General features: G+C 34.9%; 2 protein-coding genes and 1 long non-coding RNA gene across 3 annotated transcripts; all 3 read left to right on the plus strand.

The window, feature by feature from the left end:
* The first annotated feature begins 251 nt into the window (after window positions 1-251).
* On the plus strand, window positions 252-10,946 carry LOC129880928 (squamosa promoter-binding-like protein 1). The gene is made up of 11 exons (XM_055955200.1): window positions 252-1,344; window positions 1,754-1,935; window positions 2,789-2,949; window positions 3,020-3,427; window positions 5,906-5,980; window positions 6,083-6,190; window positions 6,594-6,711; window positions 6,827-6,962; window positions 7,084-7,234; window positions 7,730-8,353; window positions 10,176-10,946. Exons 1-11 carry the CDS (start codon window positions 776-778, stop codon window positions 10,629-10,631), a joined length of 2,988 nt encoding a protein of 995 aa, XP_055811175.1. The 5' UTR covers window positions 252-775; the 3' UTR covers window positions 10,632-10,946.
* Window positions 10,947-12,469: 1,523 nt separating this feature from the next.
* On the plus strand, window positions 12,470-14,715 carry LOC129880929 (uncharacterized). The gene is made up of 2 exons (XM_055955201.1): window positions 12,470-12,606; window positions 14,031-14,715. The coding sequence occupies exons 1-2, from the start codon at window positions 12,546-12,548 to the stop codon at window positions 14,573-14,575; spliced, it is 606 nt and encodes a 201-aa protein (XP_055811176.1). The 5' UTR covers window positions 12,470-12,545; the 3' UTR covers window positions 14,576-14,715.
* Window positions 14,716-17,172: 2,457 nt separating this feature from the next.
* LOC129878023 (uncharacterized) lies at window positions 17,173-18,476 on the plus strand. Its single transcript, XR_008763719.1, has 4 exons — window positions 17,173-17,324; window positions 17,608-17,728; window positions 17,805-18,079; window positions 18,166-18,476. It is a non-coding gene; the product is annotated as an uncharacterized LOC129878023 (long non-coding RNA).
* Window positions 18,477-18,676: the final 200 nt, after the last annotated feature.

An 18,676-nucleotide genomic window follows, 5' to 3' on the forward strand; every position in this document is an offset into this window, starting at 1 on the left:
ATAGACCCTTTTATCTTCGTTATTTTAGTTTATTTTCAAGCTCAACAAACTTCAATAATGGTGTTTATCATTTTTCTCTAACCAAATTATTAAGAATTTTTATAATATAATCTCAATTGAACAATAACTATTTAATTGAGATCATATGATAAAAAGTTACATTTTAAAATGTTCGTCAAAATGTTAAACCTGACAAATATTTTGGAACTGAGATGGGTATATCAGTATATGAAATGTTCAAATTTACTTTTCATTTTACATGAAAACGACAAAAACAAACAAAGCCTTCGTCTTCTCCTACTACTTTTCTCTTTCATATTTTTTTCTTCTTTCAGTTTTAATAATTCCTCTATATTGCCGGCGAAATTTCCCCGGAGATTTTACCTGTTTTCCGATCACAGCTCTCGGAGATATTTTCTCAACAGTATTCTAATCCTCTCTCTTACTTTAAAGTTTTTTCTCAACAACCCTTTTACCTTTCAGATTTTCCGGCTTTTTTTCTTTTTTTTTTGGTTTGTTTTGGTTTTGGTTTTGGTTTTGTACTGAACTGAAAATTTTCGATTGGGTGAATTGTCAGAAATGTAGTTGAGCTAAAAGGGTGTTTTCTGATGTGGGGGTTTAGTTATTTTTCTGGGTTGTTTTGATTGCTGTTAATTTAAGCTAGAATATAGCTTGATTTCACTATTTCTGAGTGGAATTTCAAGAATAATTTTGTTCTTGATGTGTTTTTCATTTTAATTTGTAAAGGGTGTTTGTGAAAGAGAGTTTTCTGTAAATGGAGGCCAGTAATTTTCATGGTCCAGTTGTGTCAAATTTGGAGGTTGGTGGAAAAAAGAGTAGGGAGTGGGATTTGAATGATTGGGTGTGGGATGGTGATAGATTTATTGCTGAACCATTGAATCCTGTGCCATCAGATTGTAGGAGTAAACAGCTGTTTCCTATAGGATCAGAGATTCCAGAAACTAAAGGAATCTCCAATTCAGATGAATTGACATTAGGAAATGATAAAGGGAGAAGGGAATTGGAGAAAAGGAGGCGGGCGATTGTAATTGATGATGATGATGAGCAGAATGGTGAAGCTGGATCACTTAATTTGAAGCTTGGTGAACAGTTGTATCCTGTGATGGAAGGGGAAGTGGAAAAATGGGAAGGGAAGAGTGGTAAGAAGACGAAAATTGGTTGGGTTTCAGCAAATCGAGCTGTTTGTCAAGTGCAGGATTGTCGAGCAGATTTGGGTAGTGCTAAAGATTATCATCGACGACATAAAGTGTGTGAGGTGCATTCTAAAGCAGCAAAAGCTTTGGTGGGGAATGTTATGCAGCGTTTTTGTCAGCAGTGTAGTAGGTTAGTTTTCTTGTAAACATTTTCCTTTTCATGTACTATTTGTTTTGTTATCTCTAGTTTATGAACCAGCAGAAATATACTAATAAAATTAGAACCTTTGGAAACTGGATACATTGTTTATTCATATGCTAAAGATTTAGTTTGTTCCTTGTACTTGATTATCGTATTGTAGTACTGTAGGTTCTTTTCTGTTTCTATCTGTGTTTCTTGTAGTTCTGTTACTTCTTTTCCTGGATTATTTTTCCTTGAGTCGAGGGTCTATCAAAAACAATCTCTCTACCTCTAAGGTAGGGATAAGGTCTGCATAGTCCATCTAATCTAAAAGATTAAGCTTTTAGAGAGGGGATAAATTTAGTAACTTATTCCTGGAAAATGATCATGGTTTGGTTGTTATGATTACTTTGGTCAGGTTTCATGTTCTAGAAGAGTTTGATGAGGGGAAGCGGAGCTGTCGTAGGCGTTTAGCTGGTCATAACAAACGAAGAAGAAAAACACATTCAGAAAATGTAGCCAATGGAGCCTCCGTGAATGATGAAGGGGGTAGCAACTACTTATTAATTAGTCTGCTGAGGATACTGGCCAATGTACAGTGTAAGTCCTTATATGAATTCCATGCTTTTCCTGCATGATATATTCATTTCGTATGACAGAAGTTATAGAAGATGTTCGGCAAATTAATTAGGTGATAGCATTTACATAATAAGGTGAGTTCTTTCACTGTATGGTGATTGACTAGAGTTCTATATGTGGTGCAAGAGGCTGAGAAAGAAAAGAATGTATAGTTATCCTTTCCCTGGTATAACATCGACTTGATGAATACAATGATGTCTATTCCCTAACAGCAATTCGTCTCTGGGAACGGCAGTTGTTAAAGCTAACTGATATTGGGTATTGCTTTTGGTGGCAGGAGATTTGTTTGGATAGATTATATTAAGTTTGAATGGTTGAAACAATCAGCACAGGTTCTTATCACCTAGTTTAGATGTTCCGTTTTATCTAAAGGCTACACATGACATAGGGCATTGAGTCATGGACTGTTGCTCGGACTCTTTGAAAATATTGACGGGTGCGTGTTGGATACTCCAAAGAAGTGCATTTTTGGAGTATCCTACATAGGTGCAATAACATTTTTGGAAGTATCCTACACGAGTGCAGTAACATTTTTGGAGAGTCCTAGCAACATAAGTCAGGGATTAACAACTGAATAATTGATGGCCATTAAAATAAATCTGGGTGGAAATTATGTATTGATGCTTCTACTAGAACTTTAGCCATCAATACTTGTGGGCTAGTACAACTGTTTTGGCATGTTTTATTCTCCAACAAGCTTTTGGGATCCACAAGAATCATAATAATGTATAGGCGCACAGATACTTATTTAGAGATTTTGGTTTAAATGAATTGGAGGAGTTATTTTCTGGCTTCCTCTCATTGTGAAATGCAGTCAATAGCTCGGATCAAACTAAAGACCAGGATCTATTGTCACATCTGCTGAGAAACTTAGCTAGTCTTGCTGGTGCAGCTAATGAGAGGAACACATCGGGATTGTTGCCTGCACCTTCAGATCTGCAAAACACAGGGACATCTATGGAGGTTCCAAAAGAGGTCTGCACTAGATCCAAACATTGATATTGAACCCTTTCTCCCTTCAGCTTCTGATTGGATCAATTTGCAGGACTCTCTTAGGCCTAGTGGGAATTGTTTGACTATACCTGCTACTGAAGTGTCTGAGAAGAGAATGCACGCGAGTGATGTTGAACGTGGGATTTCACAAAATCCTTGTGCTTCGCAGTCTGATTCTCTATGTTGTAGAAAAGAGAGCTTACCTATCAATACAAATGCCTCAGCCACCACATCTGCACAGTTGAAGCTAAATATTGATTTGAATAACATCTATGATGATTCTCAAGGTGGCACTCAAAAGCTGCAGAATTCTGGTGCCTTTGCAAACCCAGGGGCTGCATCTTCTGGCTGTCCTTTATGGATAAGTCATGATCCTCACAAGTGTATCTCCACAAGGACAAGTTGGAACTCAGGATCCACCTCATCCCTTTCACCATCTAGTTCAAGTGGAGAGGCCCAGGTATGTGTTTTTTGTTTTCTATTGGTGTTTACCATTGTACTTATATGCAATTTGTTTAGCTAACATGCATGTTTATTTGGAGTGGTGATCTTCAGCATCTAATTTGTTCTGGGAGTAGTTCTCAGAATTTTCTCTTGTTTTCTCTCCTTTCTTTATGAAGCATATTTGCAGCTGCAACATCTACATTGTTCATTGTCTTTTGCATGTTTTTTTGGTAGGAGGAATCAATTGTTATCTTAATATACTTAGAGCAAGTTTTTAGGATGGAGATGTTAACAAATAACGGCCTATGGTACTATGTCTGAAACTTCAGAGTATCACAATGCTATAAAAAAAAATTAGTCCAAGGTGGATGTGCTAACATGGTCCAGATTTGAGGGGGTGGGGGTGCCACACCCCAAAGTTGAAGGAAGGTACCGGCACCTGATACCTTAAACTTACCATCAACAGACTTATCATGACATACTCAACACATTCTATGCATGAGCAGAAATCATATGGGCAGAAATCATATAAATATGAACACATTCCACACGTCTTGGAACCAATGGCCTAAATGTTTGAAATGCCATCAAACACCAGAAATTCAAAAAGTCATTCATATTTCATACATATCTGAGACTTAAATAAACGATACAAAACATAAATTGAACCCACTACGTCTATGGAGCCTCTAGGATCATGAATGAAAGAATGCTCTGGACACCCCCACCCCATCCATACCAAAGAAAAACGATAAAAGACTAGCCACCACGATCATGAGTGGGCCTCACCCAAAAACAGCTGAGAAGTGAGGAAGATAGCCTAGCTCACACCAATGTCGTCCAGTGTGTCAACACCTGCAATCACAAAGGAGCGTGAGTAAAAAACTTGATTGTACTCAATGTGTATCCTAGACTCCCTCACACATAGATTGTGACTAGATTTTAAAGAAAGCAACATGTGGTAGATATGCAATTCAAATCATAGAAAGACATTTCATGAATGATAAACCATTTGAAGACTTAAATCGTACATTGAAAACTAACCATGTAGCTTTAGCCTTTTAAAAAAATATACCTTAACTTTAGCCAGGAGCACCTAAACGCTTACATGAACTGAACAACCATCATATGTACATCATGGTGTTCAATCTCACCTCAACCAGCTAAGCTGTCTCACCATAATGCCTTATAGTTTCAATGTGGCAGTTTGCTATCAATATAAAGTAGCCGCCATTCCATAATGACCATAATGACCATTAGACTACATTACTAAACCAGTACATATATTTATAGGCATTGAATCCGTAAGTTCTAATACCCTGTTTGAATCTTTGGCCCCTTGCATAGTTTTCCTATTTTTCTTGTTCCTTAGGCTTCCATTAAACTCGAATCGCTTTAGAGTTCGTACAAATAATCTACCAATCTTATATCATTTCAGTACGTTGAATCATTTATGTAACACACAATTTAAGCACGACTTGAGCTTAAACGCATTCAAAATTTTCTGGAGCTCTACACTTCCATCATATATTCGTACAAAAGGTGGACAACATGTTATAGAATGATAAGTGTTAGTGTTAGATTCTTTTCTTTTTGTTTTGACAGAAAGGCTAGTTTTATGATGAAGCAGCAGTGAAATGCTGCTGCATTGTTACATCCAAAAAGCAAAAAGCAAAAAGCAAAAACCAAAAAATCCCTTCCAATTATGCAGGGAATTAATAAAATATGACGAGTGTATCGTCTAACCTCCAATTTGCTTCAAGGGAAGCCCAAGACATAAAGAAGACAGGTCTTGGATTAAATATCTTGAAATTGAAAACCATAACTCTAGCAGGCTTCTTTCATGGTTCTCAACTATGCATTAAAAATTCCAGTACTTAAAGTAGCCTAATAATACTTTCAGCAATCATCACTTACACTTCCTAACCTTGTTAGGCCTTCAAAATTGGCTGCCTGTAATCCTAACCAGGATTCAGTACTTCCACGAAATATGGTAAGATTCTGATGTTAACATATCCAATCTGCCCTCTTGTATAGACACATTTCATAAGATCCTCCAATGTAGAGCAAACTTTAATCTGTATTTGCACACCACTACGATGTTCCATAAGTATGCTCTTCTGAACTCTATCAGCCAGCTATTGTCTGTCATACATACTGCTGAATTTACCTGTGAGATATGCCACTGCCCCGTTTCTCTGTCATGTGAACCGCTGTGCGAGATATGTGATTTGCAGTAAAATCCATTCTCTTTGAGAAAAACTTGGTTCGGTTATATTTTGATAAAACAAAAAAAAATAGTTGATGTTTAGTAAATAAGTCTTTGAGTTTGAATCAATGTGTTTTTATCATTTAGTTACTCTAGGCTGTTTGTGCCTGTAGTGCTTGTCAGATACAGAGAAAAAATGTTCAGTGAGTTTGATTGTTAACACTTGATGCATCACTGTATAAAGATGATTCGTCTCTTAACTACAAGATTGTGACTAATTTTCAGAGTCGAACGGATCGTATTGTCTTTAAACTCTTTGGGAAAGATCCTGGTGAAATTCCCACAGCCTTGCGGAAGCAGGTATTTTGGTACTCTTGCTATAATATGCTTCAATGAAGTGTTCTCATATTTCTTTCATCTCAATATGAATCCCAACCTTCTCTATTCCTGGACAATTTGCAGGTTCTTGATTGGTTATCACAGAGTCCTACGGATATTGAAAGCTACATTAGACCTGGTTGTATTATACTAACAATATATCTTCGGATGGATAAATCCACATGGGAGGAGGTAACTTTTTTATTCTCAGAAATCTACCACTTCATTTTCTGAGAGGAAGAATGGAGCAACAAAAGTTCTAGCTGGGTTTGTTGTTTCAGAAGAAAGGGAAAGGGAAGAGAAATCACGCTGGCCAGAGTGGACAGTATTTTCTGGCTAAAATGAAGCTAAAAATAAGTGTGAGATTAACTTTCATGATACTTGAAATGAGGTTATCGCCTTAGTTTTCTCTTTAAATGGTGCCATCTATAAGCTATTGCTAGTACCTTTTAATGAAACGAAACTAGCAAATTAAATTCACTCAGCCCACACATCTTCTCTTTCCTTTTCCTTTTCTGCTTCCTTTTCCATTTCCTTATGTTCTGTTAATGTTTTAGTCTAACAAATGTTGCACCAAATTGTTTTCCCTTTGCAGCTTTATTGTGATCTGTACTCTAGTTTGAGGAAGCTTCTTAATGCAGCCGCTGGTTCATTTTGGCTAACTGGATGGGTTTATACAAGGGTGAATGATCGAGTGGCATTTTTATTTAATGGTATATTTGCATCTGTCGTTGTATCCTTTCTTGATCCATGTTCTGTCCTGTCATGTCTTTTTATCCACAGTTACGCCTTTGATAGGAACATCAAGTCTTTGTTTCTGTACTACAGGGCAGGTTGTTCTGGACACTCCCTTGCCAAGCCATCGAAGCTGTAGGATATCAATAGTCAAACCTATTGCAGTTTGTGCCTCTGAAAGAGTTCAATTTTTGGTGAAAGGCTTTAACCTATCTCGTCCCACTACAAGGTACCTTTGATAGTTGTTTGATCCTAAAGACGTTTTCCTTTTTCTATTGGTCTCTGCTTACCTGGTTGGAGTGTCTTGAGCTAATTAATTGATTCTTGATTTGGCTCCACCTCCCTTTTAGGTTACTATGTGCCCTGGAAGGGAAATACCTCGTTCAGGGCAATTGTACTGATATGATGGTAGGAGCTGATTCTTGTATGGACCACGAAGAGATCCAGTCCCTTAGCTTTCCTTGTATTGTGCCAAATGTTACTGGAAGAGGGTTTATTGAGGTGAAGTTTTTTTTTCCTTAATGCTTATTTTTCCCCCTATCCTGAAGTAATCCTGTCGGTTTATTGTGAATGGAATTTGATGCTCCTTGGGTTACTGATGACTCACAGTTTTATGTTATGAGTAATTCACCGAAGACTCTATAAAAAGGATCTGCTTTTGGTCTCCATGTGTACAGTAAACTTAGGCTTGGATTTTAGAATATAAATATATTTGCCTCTAAAGGAAAAAATCTGTGTTTTTTTTTAACTCATTGGAACATGCAACCTATTATATAGTCTCATTTTTGGTTGGACCCCCTGTTACCAGCCATGTGTTGCTTTTCAATTTTTCATTAGATCACAGATTCTGGTTCATACTTCAGGTTTTTAGTTACCTGATAAAGTAGATTGACTGAGTAAATCCTTATATCTCAATCTTCTTTTTCTGTGTAAAATTGACTATATTGGATACACTTTATTCTATTTCTGAAATGTAGGTTTGTTATCTTTGACTAGGTTGAGGACCATGGTCTTAGCAGCAACTTCTTCCCATTTATAGTTGCAGAGAAAGACGTTTGTTCTGAGATTCGTACATTGGAGAGCATTATTGAGGTTGCTAAAATGGCTGATGGTTTTCTGCTAGGAACTGAAGAATTTCAAGCCAGGGACCAAGCTCTGGAGTTTTTACATGAACTAGGTTGGCTGCTTCATAGAAGCCATTTGAAATTTAGAGTGGGCTCTGGTGCCAACTTGAATCCCTTTCCTTTTCAGAGATTCAAGCAGCTTATAGATTTCTCCATTGACCACGACTGGTGTGCTGTAGTAAAGAAACTGTTGGATGTCTTCTTCAATGGTGTTGTAGATGTAGGACCACAGTCATCACTAGACGTTCCATTGCGGGAGGTTGGCATCCTTCATCGAGCCGTGAGGAGAAAGTGCAGATCCATGGTAGATGCCCTCTTGAAATACCATCATCATGGAGCTTTTGACAAATCAGGACTACAAAAACAACAAGATGATCATGGCTATTTATTTAGACCTGATGCAGTGGGTCCTGGGGGTTTGACTCCACTTCATGTTGTTGCTAGTCTTGCTGGCTTTGAGAATCTTTTGGATGCATTAATTGATGATCCAGGACAGGTATATTTTTCTTTTTTTATTATGTGCATTTTGGTCTTGCATTGAAAACAGACAGTCTCCTCAATCCACCGAAAGAGGGTGTGGTTGGGGAGGGACTGTGAGGCATGATAAGATCAGCAATAGCCTTCACTCTTTTCCTTGTTATCAGGGTTGATATATTGGCACTCTTATCCAGGGTGACTCTAGAAATCTTAATAGTATACCAAGTATTTGCTCCTCCTCCTTGACAATATGTACGTTAGTTACGTTCGAAACCCCTTACCTGCGACAGCAGGGGGTTGCCCTTCTGGGTCGAGATCGTCGCACCGGGCTTGCCTAGTGCAGTTTACCCTTTCTATGTGGTTTGCGGGCTATTGCACAGGAGTGGGGTTTACCCTGTGCGCACTCATAGGGCTGCGGGTTCCCTTGTCAACAAAAATATGTACTTTGGTTACTGTAGCGGGACTTCACCTCCTGAACCAAGATACTAATCCGAAATTCACTTCTCGATGGGCCTTTTGATATGTTCTAACCTCTTAGAAGAGGTATGCCTAGCCTTTTGTGCTCCTCACTTGAGCCAATTAGGATGTATGATGTGACCTAATTGGGTTTATCATCATTCTCTTAACGATTGAGAAAACACTCCTCATGCAGTTAAGGGTTGTTTGGTTGGAGGTATCACAAAAACTAATACAAATATAAATACAATGATTAGTTAGAGCCAGGAGAGAATAGGAAGAATAATTCCCTCTTAACTAATGCAGCAAATGGTTGGCTGTATTAAAAAAACGTATTAAATAACTAACACAACGTTTAGTTGATGGTATTAAATGATTCGCATGAAGTGATACAATTATATATGTATTATTTTATACGAGATAGAATGTGGAGTTACTTGTTCACGATAAGGAGATAAAAATATTTAAAAACAAAAATGCCCTTAAATTGTGGAGGACTCCTAAATCTGTAAATTGTGCTTGCTCCGACTTAGTGCTAGACTATTTTTACTTTATCAATATAATCACTACTTACCTGTTCAAAGAAAACATAGATGCCTTTAAAGTAGATAATCCTTACAAAGCATTCCATATACTATTACTCATCATATGACATTCCCTACATTATTATTCACCGTATAATAATCCATTTATTATTATACCGTACAAACAACTCCTACATTATAATTCCCGCATAACTAGCATGTAAACCCAATGACTCCCTATTAGTACATAAATACACATCCTTGCTTTCCCTGAATAATGGACTTTGACTGTATTCTCTTTTCTAAACTATGACTTCACTTTGCAGTTCAGAGTATTTTTCTGCAACCTGCTCTTTCTTAGGCTTTAGCTTTCTGAAGTAAATATGTCTCTGTAACTTGCTTCAAGTTTATGATCATGAGTGTTCTGTTGAAATGTGTGACCATCTCATCTAAAAGCTTAAACTATTAGAGAGAGCACACTTTTGTCATTTAATTGTATTCTCATCATATCCCGTCAGTTGCGGCACTGAATCTTTTTCATGAGCCAAGCACGTGGAAGTTCTTTTTGATAATGGGTGGTGGTAAGATTCGATCCCAAGACCTTTGCCTGCTCTGATACCATGTTGAAGTGTGTGATCATCTCATCTAAAAGTTTCAGCTATTAGAGAGAGCACACTTTTATTTTATTGTATTCTCAACATGTTCAATTACTGAATTGGAGGCACTCTGCTTTATTCATATACACATGGATGTTTGTGTTGTAGATCTTTCCTCGTTTTATTTTCTGGTTCCATTGTTTGGAAAGAAATGAGTTAGGCATGTTATTTCAAGGAGCTGTTGAATGATGGTTGTTTACTTCAGGTGGGAATTGAAGCTTGGAAAAGTGCCCGTGACAGTACCGGGCTGACACCTAATGATTATGCATGCCTGCGAGGCCATTACTCATACGTCCATATGGTCCAGAAAAAAATCAATCAGAAACAAGGTGATGGGCATGTTGTTCTCGATATCCCTGGTTCGTTGTTTGATAGCAATCTCAAGCAGAAACTATCAGATGGTCATTGGTCAGGAAAAGTAACTAGCTTTCAAACTGAGAAGCCTTTAGGGAAACCAATTCACCGACAATGCAAACAGTGCAAGCAGAAATTGTCTTATGGAAACTCAGGAACATCACTTATATACAAACCGGCAATGCTTTCCATGGTTGCAATTGCTGCTATATGTGTTTGTGTAGCTTTGTTATTCAAAAGTTCACCGGAGGTTCTTTATTCGTTCAGACCCTTCAGGTGGGAGCTGCTGAAGTACGGCTCCATCTAAAATAGGTATAGCCTTATGTTTTAAGAAGAGAATATAGGAATGCCATGGCTTGTTTTTTTCTTCTGAATTTATATGCCACGATATAATTGGAGAGCTCCAACTCTGTATATTTATTTTCGCTAATTCATCATAAAATACATGAGAAGCTCTAACTGCAAATAGGAAAGTTTATTCTTTTTATAAGTTGATAGTAGAACTTGTCTGGCCACTGTGATTGTAGTTGTAGACACCGCAGATCTGAGCCCGAATATGTTGTGGAGGATAAGTAAATTACTTTATATGTCAAATATATGGACTGCTAATTGCCTACATCTATAGTTTGAGCACATAATTTTCTTGCTATATTGACCTTTCTTAGTTTCCATTTAGTTAAAATCTGGACAAGTAGTTACATTTTTCATCAACATTGTTTCTTTTTAGCTGCTCTTTCTGCAGTTCTTCATTTGTCTTTGTATAGTTTTAGTATAATTCATCATTGTCAAACTTGTCATTTCTTATTTGTACCTACTTCAGCTACTTCTTATTTGAAAATCTTTATCAAAATTTGACTGACCCCTTTACACTTGTAACTTCTAGTGTTTCCTTGTTTCTATATTTTACTAAAAGTATATTGGTAATAGTTAGGAATACATTTTAGTCATGTTAATACGTTTACTTTAGGTCTTATGCATCGTACGTCTTTTAGCTCTATTAGAGAATTCTATGCCAAAAGAACTTGTATTACTTTTTTTTTTATTTTGTATAATGCTGGCTCGAGATGAATTTACAAGTGAGAATTCATATAGTCGGACCAAACTTCTTTGTGACTGAAGCTTAGTAATTTGTTGTTGTATACTACTATACTAGTAACAATTGCCTCAAAAGATTTGATGAGTCCAACATTTGACTTCAATAAAAACGGGTGTGTGTGTGTGTGGGGGGGGGGGGGGGGTGCATGAAATTATCAAAGGAATACAAATGTAAACTTTCATTCCATGGGCAATATCAACTTACAACAATATCATTGAGGTTCTTAAATGAGGTGACAAAGCATATGGTATTCACCATGTTGTTTCAGGAATACAAGGCTAAGTTGCGTGGATTCTTCATTTTTGATGTTGTATTCGTGTTGGATTTTTTAAAAATATATTATTATTTTTTAGAGAATTCGACATGCCTCCATTGATATTTTTAAAGAGTCTAAGCATTTAAATTAAATCTTTTTGCCCTTTTCTCGTACTAAGGCAGAACACAAGGATAATATGGTCATCTCCAATTAATCTTGTTAGCTCAAACGGGCAAGAGATTTCATTTTGGTTTCAATATCGAATCTTCGCCTTTAATTAAAAGTAGACGTAAAGGGTTCCGTTTTCCCCCACACTTTTAAAGAAAAGTAAAATAGTATTGATATAGTAAAAGGAGACTTGACTAAAATTTTATTAACATATATTTGCAAAAAATTTATGAATGATTAACTAGTTTCTAATAATTCAGGGTTTTTCATATAAACTAAAAATCAAACATAATATTTTTTTTATTTCTGTTTCCAATATTTCACGAGCATTTTGCGCCTTTTCCTCCCTCCGTTTCACAAAAAGATTAATTATTTTTATCTATTTTAATTATTTATTTTTTAAGAATTAAAAGTATACATCAATTAGTATAAACATAATGATAAAATATCATTTCTTAAATGACGTATTATAAAGTTTCAAAATGAACAATTGCTTAAAACTATAGCTCAATTAATATAAGACATATTTATTTTAATCTTGTTGTCATAATATAGTATCATATGTGCAATATTTAATGGGTAATTTTTTAATGCAAATTTAAATTTAATTCAAATAAAAAAAATCAAAAACAAAAAGTGCACAATTAAAAAAGTGAACATTTGGGTACCCTGAAGATTGGTGTCGGTTCGAAGAAATTTCGATGGCGGCTCGGCAAATTCAAAGGCGAATTCTGAGTCTTCTCTGTACTAAGAAGCTTCAAGGTATGCGTTCCCTATAGCAAACAATAGTCTTTCTGTATTGTTTGAATTTATGGTTTGAGCTCTTATTATTATGTTATTTTGAGGTTTTGGATGTGGGAAAATGAAGGCATCGGGCAATTGAATTTTGACGTTTTTTTTTTTTTGATATAAAGGAACATAATTTCTATCCATAATCCATGATTTAGATGTTAAATTTAGCTTAGATTCATGTATAATCGTCTTCTCAATGTTATATAACATTGCCTAGTGATGGCATATATGAATCCACCCAGGTCCTTGACTGAGAACAATTTCTAAGAACAGAAAGCGAAACTACACGATGTTTACGTGTAAACCTCCTTGCTCAAAGGAGTGAAACCACGACCTACCAGAGTAGGATTTCACCAATCACTTCACTAACAAGGAGCAATGATTTGATTACAAACTCTTGTAATCCTAGGAATTAAACTCTTATAAATCGATTCACCCTTGTAACAACTCTATTACAAAAGACCTCAATGCAACCATGCTATTGCAATCTCACTTGACCAGCTAACTATAGCTAATACCAGCTCCAAAAGAAGAACACATACACATGTTTCTCAATGAGGAGTAGGTTTACAATGTTAAGTTCAAAATACAACATCTAACATTTTCAGTAGAAGATATGCTATTTGGAGGAATGTGACGGTTTTTGCTTAAGACAAGTAAATTTTGGAATATGCAAAAACTAGGTTTTGCTTCTAGGTCACATCCCTTATATATGAGAGAAGCCAAAACCTTAATTGTTTGCCATTGCAGTCCTGCTGCAGTGCTGCACAGCTGCAGAGATAAAACACTTTACAGTTGTACTGTTGACGTTGCTTGAAAACATCGATGGTACCAGGTCCCTTCATCTGGTTTGTCGATCATCAAAATCAAAGTGTACAACACCTAGTCGATTCTCTTTCCGGTCCGTAACCTAGGTCTCCCCAAATTGTGTTGGGATGTTGAGAATCCCTTTAAAACAACCACTTCATACCCCAGCAACTGGCTGTCAAGTGGCTAAGTCCGCAATTACGAGGTCCCTCTCACAAATGCAGCTGCACCAGGAAAAATAAAATCTGTAACATGCTTAAGTGTGAGATCTTGCCTCAAAATCACCTGAGCTCCTCAAATCCCAACCACCCCGGCAAGTCCCAAAATACTATATGGACTTGAGGGAAGTCTCAACTCATGGAACGGGATTCAAATACTCAAAATGAAGAGTGGCTTTAGGACAAACCATTCTTATATTAGTATCAATTGACAATTCAATAATATGTTTTTGTTATCCTCAGTTGTGTGTAATTTATCCTTTTGATGTTTTTGTTAAAATATTATAATAACTCTGCGTTGTGCATCTCCATGTGTCTTTTGTGAAGAACTTGTTACTGAGATTCTACCGCGTTTCTTAATTTTTCCAGGATTACCATGGAGTTCTGTTTCTCCTGCAAGGTCATCTTTTGGCACGAACGGAATATGTTCAAGACGGTCTTTTCAAACAGTTGCAGAAATCACCAAGCAGGCTGTTGAAGTAGGGGAAAGTATTAAAAATCGCAATCCAGATGCTAATACCGATTCTGCTGCTGCAGTTGTCTCTAGTATCAAGAAAGAAACCACATACAAGTACACTTTGCAATCTAATCTAAAAATCTCCCCAAGACATGATCTGATGATGATCTTCACTTGCACAGTATGTGAAACCAGAACCATGAAAACAGTTTGTCGTGAGTCATACGAGAAAGGTGTAGTGGTGGCTAAATGTGATGGCTGTAAAAACATACACCTTATTGCTGATCGTCTCGGGTGGTTTGGTGAGCCTGGTAGCGTGGAAGACTTCCTGGCTGCTCGCGGAGAGGAAGTGAAAAAGGGTTGTGTTGATACTTTAGGTTTTACACTCGAAGATCTGGCAGGAAAGAAAACACTGGAAACTATTAGGGGAGAAGTAGAATCCAAATCTGGAGATTGAAATTAAACAAGTTGATTTTGTAATGAACAACATTGAATATGCTAGTCTATATGTGTTGTTTCTGCCAGAGCGATGTTGCTTTGGCAATTCTATAAATACTTATTTAAGAGACTTATTTATGAAAACTCAATAAGCCTCAATCGAAAGCTAAAGCGAGGAGGATTGTCCAAGTTTTATAAGAAGTTCAAGTGCTTGCCCTCAACCGACGTGGAACATTCTCATGTTCTTTACACTCCAATAGGGGCAAGGGATAAGTTAAATGTTATGACAAATGCAGTGTGTCGTAAAAAGTTGTTGTGATCAATTACGCATAATCTCACTTTAAATTGTTCCTTATGTTAGGGAAAAAAGATTGTATTTGATGTTAATTGATTTAATAGGAGGGGTATTTGTGTCGTTGGGGGGTAAATAGAGATATTATTAGTGTTGTTTACAGATATATCATCATTAATAGAGTTCTCGTGAGTGTTTGAAGCCATACAACTTTGGTTCAGCCTAAAGCCACTAAAGCAATAACTTTAAGCCCTCGAAAAATAAGGCTTTAAAATTATTCAATGTAATATATATATATATATATATATATATATATATATAAATAATTATGTAGTTATTGTTAGTATTAATTGAAATTATTTTATAGTTTGTTGTCAATATTGATATTTTCAAAATTTTATTATTTTCTTAAAATACAATTGATATTATAATTGAAAGTTGTAGACAATTAAATTTGTAGTTATTTTCTACTTCTTAATTTGCCTAATTCACTTTAATTTAAATCAATCATATTTTAACATTGGCTTTGTAAGATTATTTTCAATTCTTTGAGGTGTTTGTGTTTTCTTAGACATTTCAAACTCAAACTACTTAGATTATCAAATAATTGAATTTAAAAAGACATGTCTTAACTTTGAATGTCTTGCGTAACAACCATTATAATATTAATGATTTAGACCCTTTTTGTAATTAAAAATAATACGAAATACTCCATCAGACAAGTGTCGTGTTATGTAATGTACAATAATTTATATATACATATTCCTGTTTTACAAATTATTATAAGAGATATTATATTGTTAATTTAAAAAAATCATCAAATTATAATTAACTATCACTATTATAAGAACTTATGCGAAGAATATATATATATATATATATATATATATATATATATATATATATATATATTATTATTAAAATAAAATTTCATTTTAAAAATAAAATTGACTTTATGACTCACATTATATGGAACCGGAGTGAAATTACACTTGGTATTCTATTGAGTCGCCTTGAAGTCATATGGTGCATTTGTCCTATTATTCGATACCTGGTTGTTAAGATTAAGGTTCTTAATTGTCATACCACCTTGCTTCTTGCTAAGTATTACAATTGAAATCAACTTGGACTCTTACTAGGCAATCTCAATGTTTATCAATAACCATCTATGTTTTAATAACATCATCTTTGAATGCAGGTACTTAATGAGAGAATTGGAGGTCACAATTATTAAGCACGTAAGGGTGTTAGACGTTCCTTTTTGGAAAAAACAACCTTTTTGGAAGCTCTTCCAGAATGTGCATTGGAAGTTTTTGAAGCAAACACACATGGAACAGTTTATGTTAGAAAAATTAAAACTTGTAATATTAACTTTATGGGCCAACATATGACTCTAAATCCTGTAACCGACATATCGAAAAATAACTATTTATTGTAATCTATATATAACCCCTCCTAGTTTTTACCCAAAAAAAAAAAGGTATTACAATGTCCCACTTGAATAGATTTATAACCTTTCTTGTCTTTGTTACTTTCCCATAAGAAGTTCCATTTTATTTTGTTGATCACATAAGTAGATAGTGCATTCATGATTGAATTTATGTACACATAATTTATTAATAAATGATATTAAAGGAGTCAAAGGAATTTCTAAATGTGAACGAATTGAATTCAGTACTTAAAGACTAGACTAAAGAATTCAAGAATATCATGAATACAGATGAATTAACTGACAACACAATTATAAAAAAAATATATTCTATTTTTTCTCTGTTATGGTGAACTTTTCTCAAAATTAATATGATCACTAGTAGTAGCATTAAAAATATTGATTTAATATATATATATCGCCTGAATTCATAACCTATGCTTGAAAATTTAACAATTCTCTAGTGCAAACTCAATTTTAAGAATGATGAAATTGTTTTTAGAAACTATGCCCCTATAATTTAGTTTTTTTTAGTGTGAATATATATTCAATGTTAATGATAGTTTAGCCTTATTTAAGTGTTTGTTTATATATTTTCCATACTAAAAATTTGATGAAACATAATATACCCTAAATATTTGCTGCAAAAAAATAGAAGAGAGTCATTGCTGCCACACAACGCAGTAATCAAATGAAGATTGAAGAATGAACAATCTCTCTATATATATATGCTCGCTAATGTGGCATGCCTCTAAAGCCACCATTTTCATTTATCCTTTTCCTGATTTTTTAAGTTTTTTATTCAATTAGTTTTTAATTAGTTACTATTCAATTCAATTGATGAAATAAAAGGTTGGTGTAGTTTTCAGTCCAAGAAACAAGCCCAACCCACGTGCAGACTTTAATGGTCTAATTAAATAGGTTATGAGCCTTTTATCTCATTTTTCTCCAAACGTATTTCTCTATCTATCATTTTTCTCCAAGGAAAAAAAATGTGATGAAGAAGCTGAGAATTTTAACCCCTTTTCCTGCGTAGCTTCTTCCTCAGTAAGTTTTTCATATTTATTTCACCTTCATCATCAACCCATTCCTTCATCTTCCTTATTTGTAACTGTATCATTAACCCATTCCTTCATCTTCTTCGTTTGTAATTGTAATGTCTTTAATTGTGTATTAATCTCTGATAATTATTCTCCTAATTTTTCCCTCCTTTCATACCCCAATTGTTGAAGTATATAAATATTGGTATTGAATTATTTCGATATTCTAATTTGCATTGTCTATATAGCTTTTAATTTAATTTTTACAATGACGTATTCTTTACTTTCAGACTTAATTTTCGATCGAGATGATTTCAGAATAAGGGTTAGACTTTGTAGAAGTGGGATGCCATTAATCCCAAGAAACATGGCGAGCTGATCAGCGTGGATATGATATTTATTGATGAAAAGGTAATTATTGCTTTCCAAATGCATATTATTTTTGAAAGTTTCAATTTTCAAATAACTTACTGCTTTCTTCTATCAGGAAAATTTGATGCATGGTATAATTAGAAAAAATCAAGTTAATAGGCTCAAAGACAAGTTGAGTGAAGGTTCTGTATTTATCATCAAGAACTTCAAAGTTGTTGAAAGCATTGGGGGGATATAGACCTGTTGAAAATTCATTGAAAATTATTTTCTTTGCCTCAACTGCGATCAAGAATTTATCTGAAGATATTATGGAGATTCCTATAAATGGATTTCAATTTATTAAACCAAATATGATTGATTCAAGGATGAACAACAACACTGTGTTATCAGGTCTGCATTTATATATAGTGTTCTTTGCTGTAGTATTTAAACATCCACGTTTTTTTTTAACTGAACTTCTTCTTCATTATTCCTAGATTTGGTTGGTTGTTTATATGGAATTGGTGATATGGAGAGTACTGGTCCGAATTGGAGAAAGAGGGACATCCACATTCTTACTGATTAGTAAATTTACTCATCTCATTTTAAGTAGCTTTTGTTTGTTATCTCCTTACAGGAGAATTGTTTGATACTGTTTTATCTCTTTTTTCCTGCATAGTTCGGCTAAATCAAAAATTATCTTATGGAAGAACTTGGGGAGAAGTTTCCCCCATATTTGTATAGCAAGGATGCTGGCCCGTATATAGTAAAATTTTTCCTCAAATACATGCAATGGTCTTTTATATGTTAAATTTGACAGTTGTATGTGTAATTTCGTGATGCAGTAGATATGGTTATATTTGATCTGATTTTTACAATTAAAAATGTCATCGCTATAAATAATAATTTTTATTTGATCTTTCTGAATTGTAAGCAATTGATAAAAAAAACAATAGTTCGGAGATAATACTTACATTTGAATCATAGTCAAATATCAAAAATTTTAAA

This window comes from Solanum dulcamara, chromosome 2 (genome assembly GCF_947179165.1).
Source record: "Solanum dulcamara chromosome 2, daSolDulc1.2, whole genome shotgun sequence".
NCBI lineage: Eukaryota > Viridiplantae > Streptophyta > Magnoliopsida > Solanales > Solanaceae > Solanum > Solanum dulcamara.

Excerpts from the sequence above, each read along its gene's own strand:
- LOC129880929 (XM_055955201.1), top strand. The coding sequence starts at position 12,546 with ATGGCGGCTCGGCAAATTCAAAGGCGAATTCTGAGTCTTCTCTGTACT. Across the intron at positions 12,607-14,030 it reads CTGTACTAAGAAGCTTCAAG|GATTACCATGGAGTTCTGTT; the intron begins GTATGCGTTCCC and ends TAATTTTTCCAG.
- LOC129880928 (XM_055955200.1), top strand. The coding sequence starts at position 776 with ATGGAGGCCAGTAATTTTCATGGTCCAGTTGTGTCAAATTTGGAGGTT. Across the intron at positions 6,191-6,593 it reads ATAAATCCACATGGGAGGAG|CTTTATTGTGATCTGTACTC; the intron begins GTAACTTTTTTA and ends TTCCCTTTGCAG. Across the intron at positions 6,712-6,826 it reads AGTGGCATTTTTATTTAATG|GGCAGGTTGTTCTGGACACT; the intron begins GTATATTTGCAT and ends TCTGTACTACAG.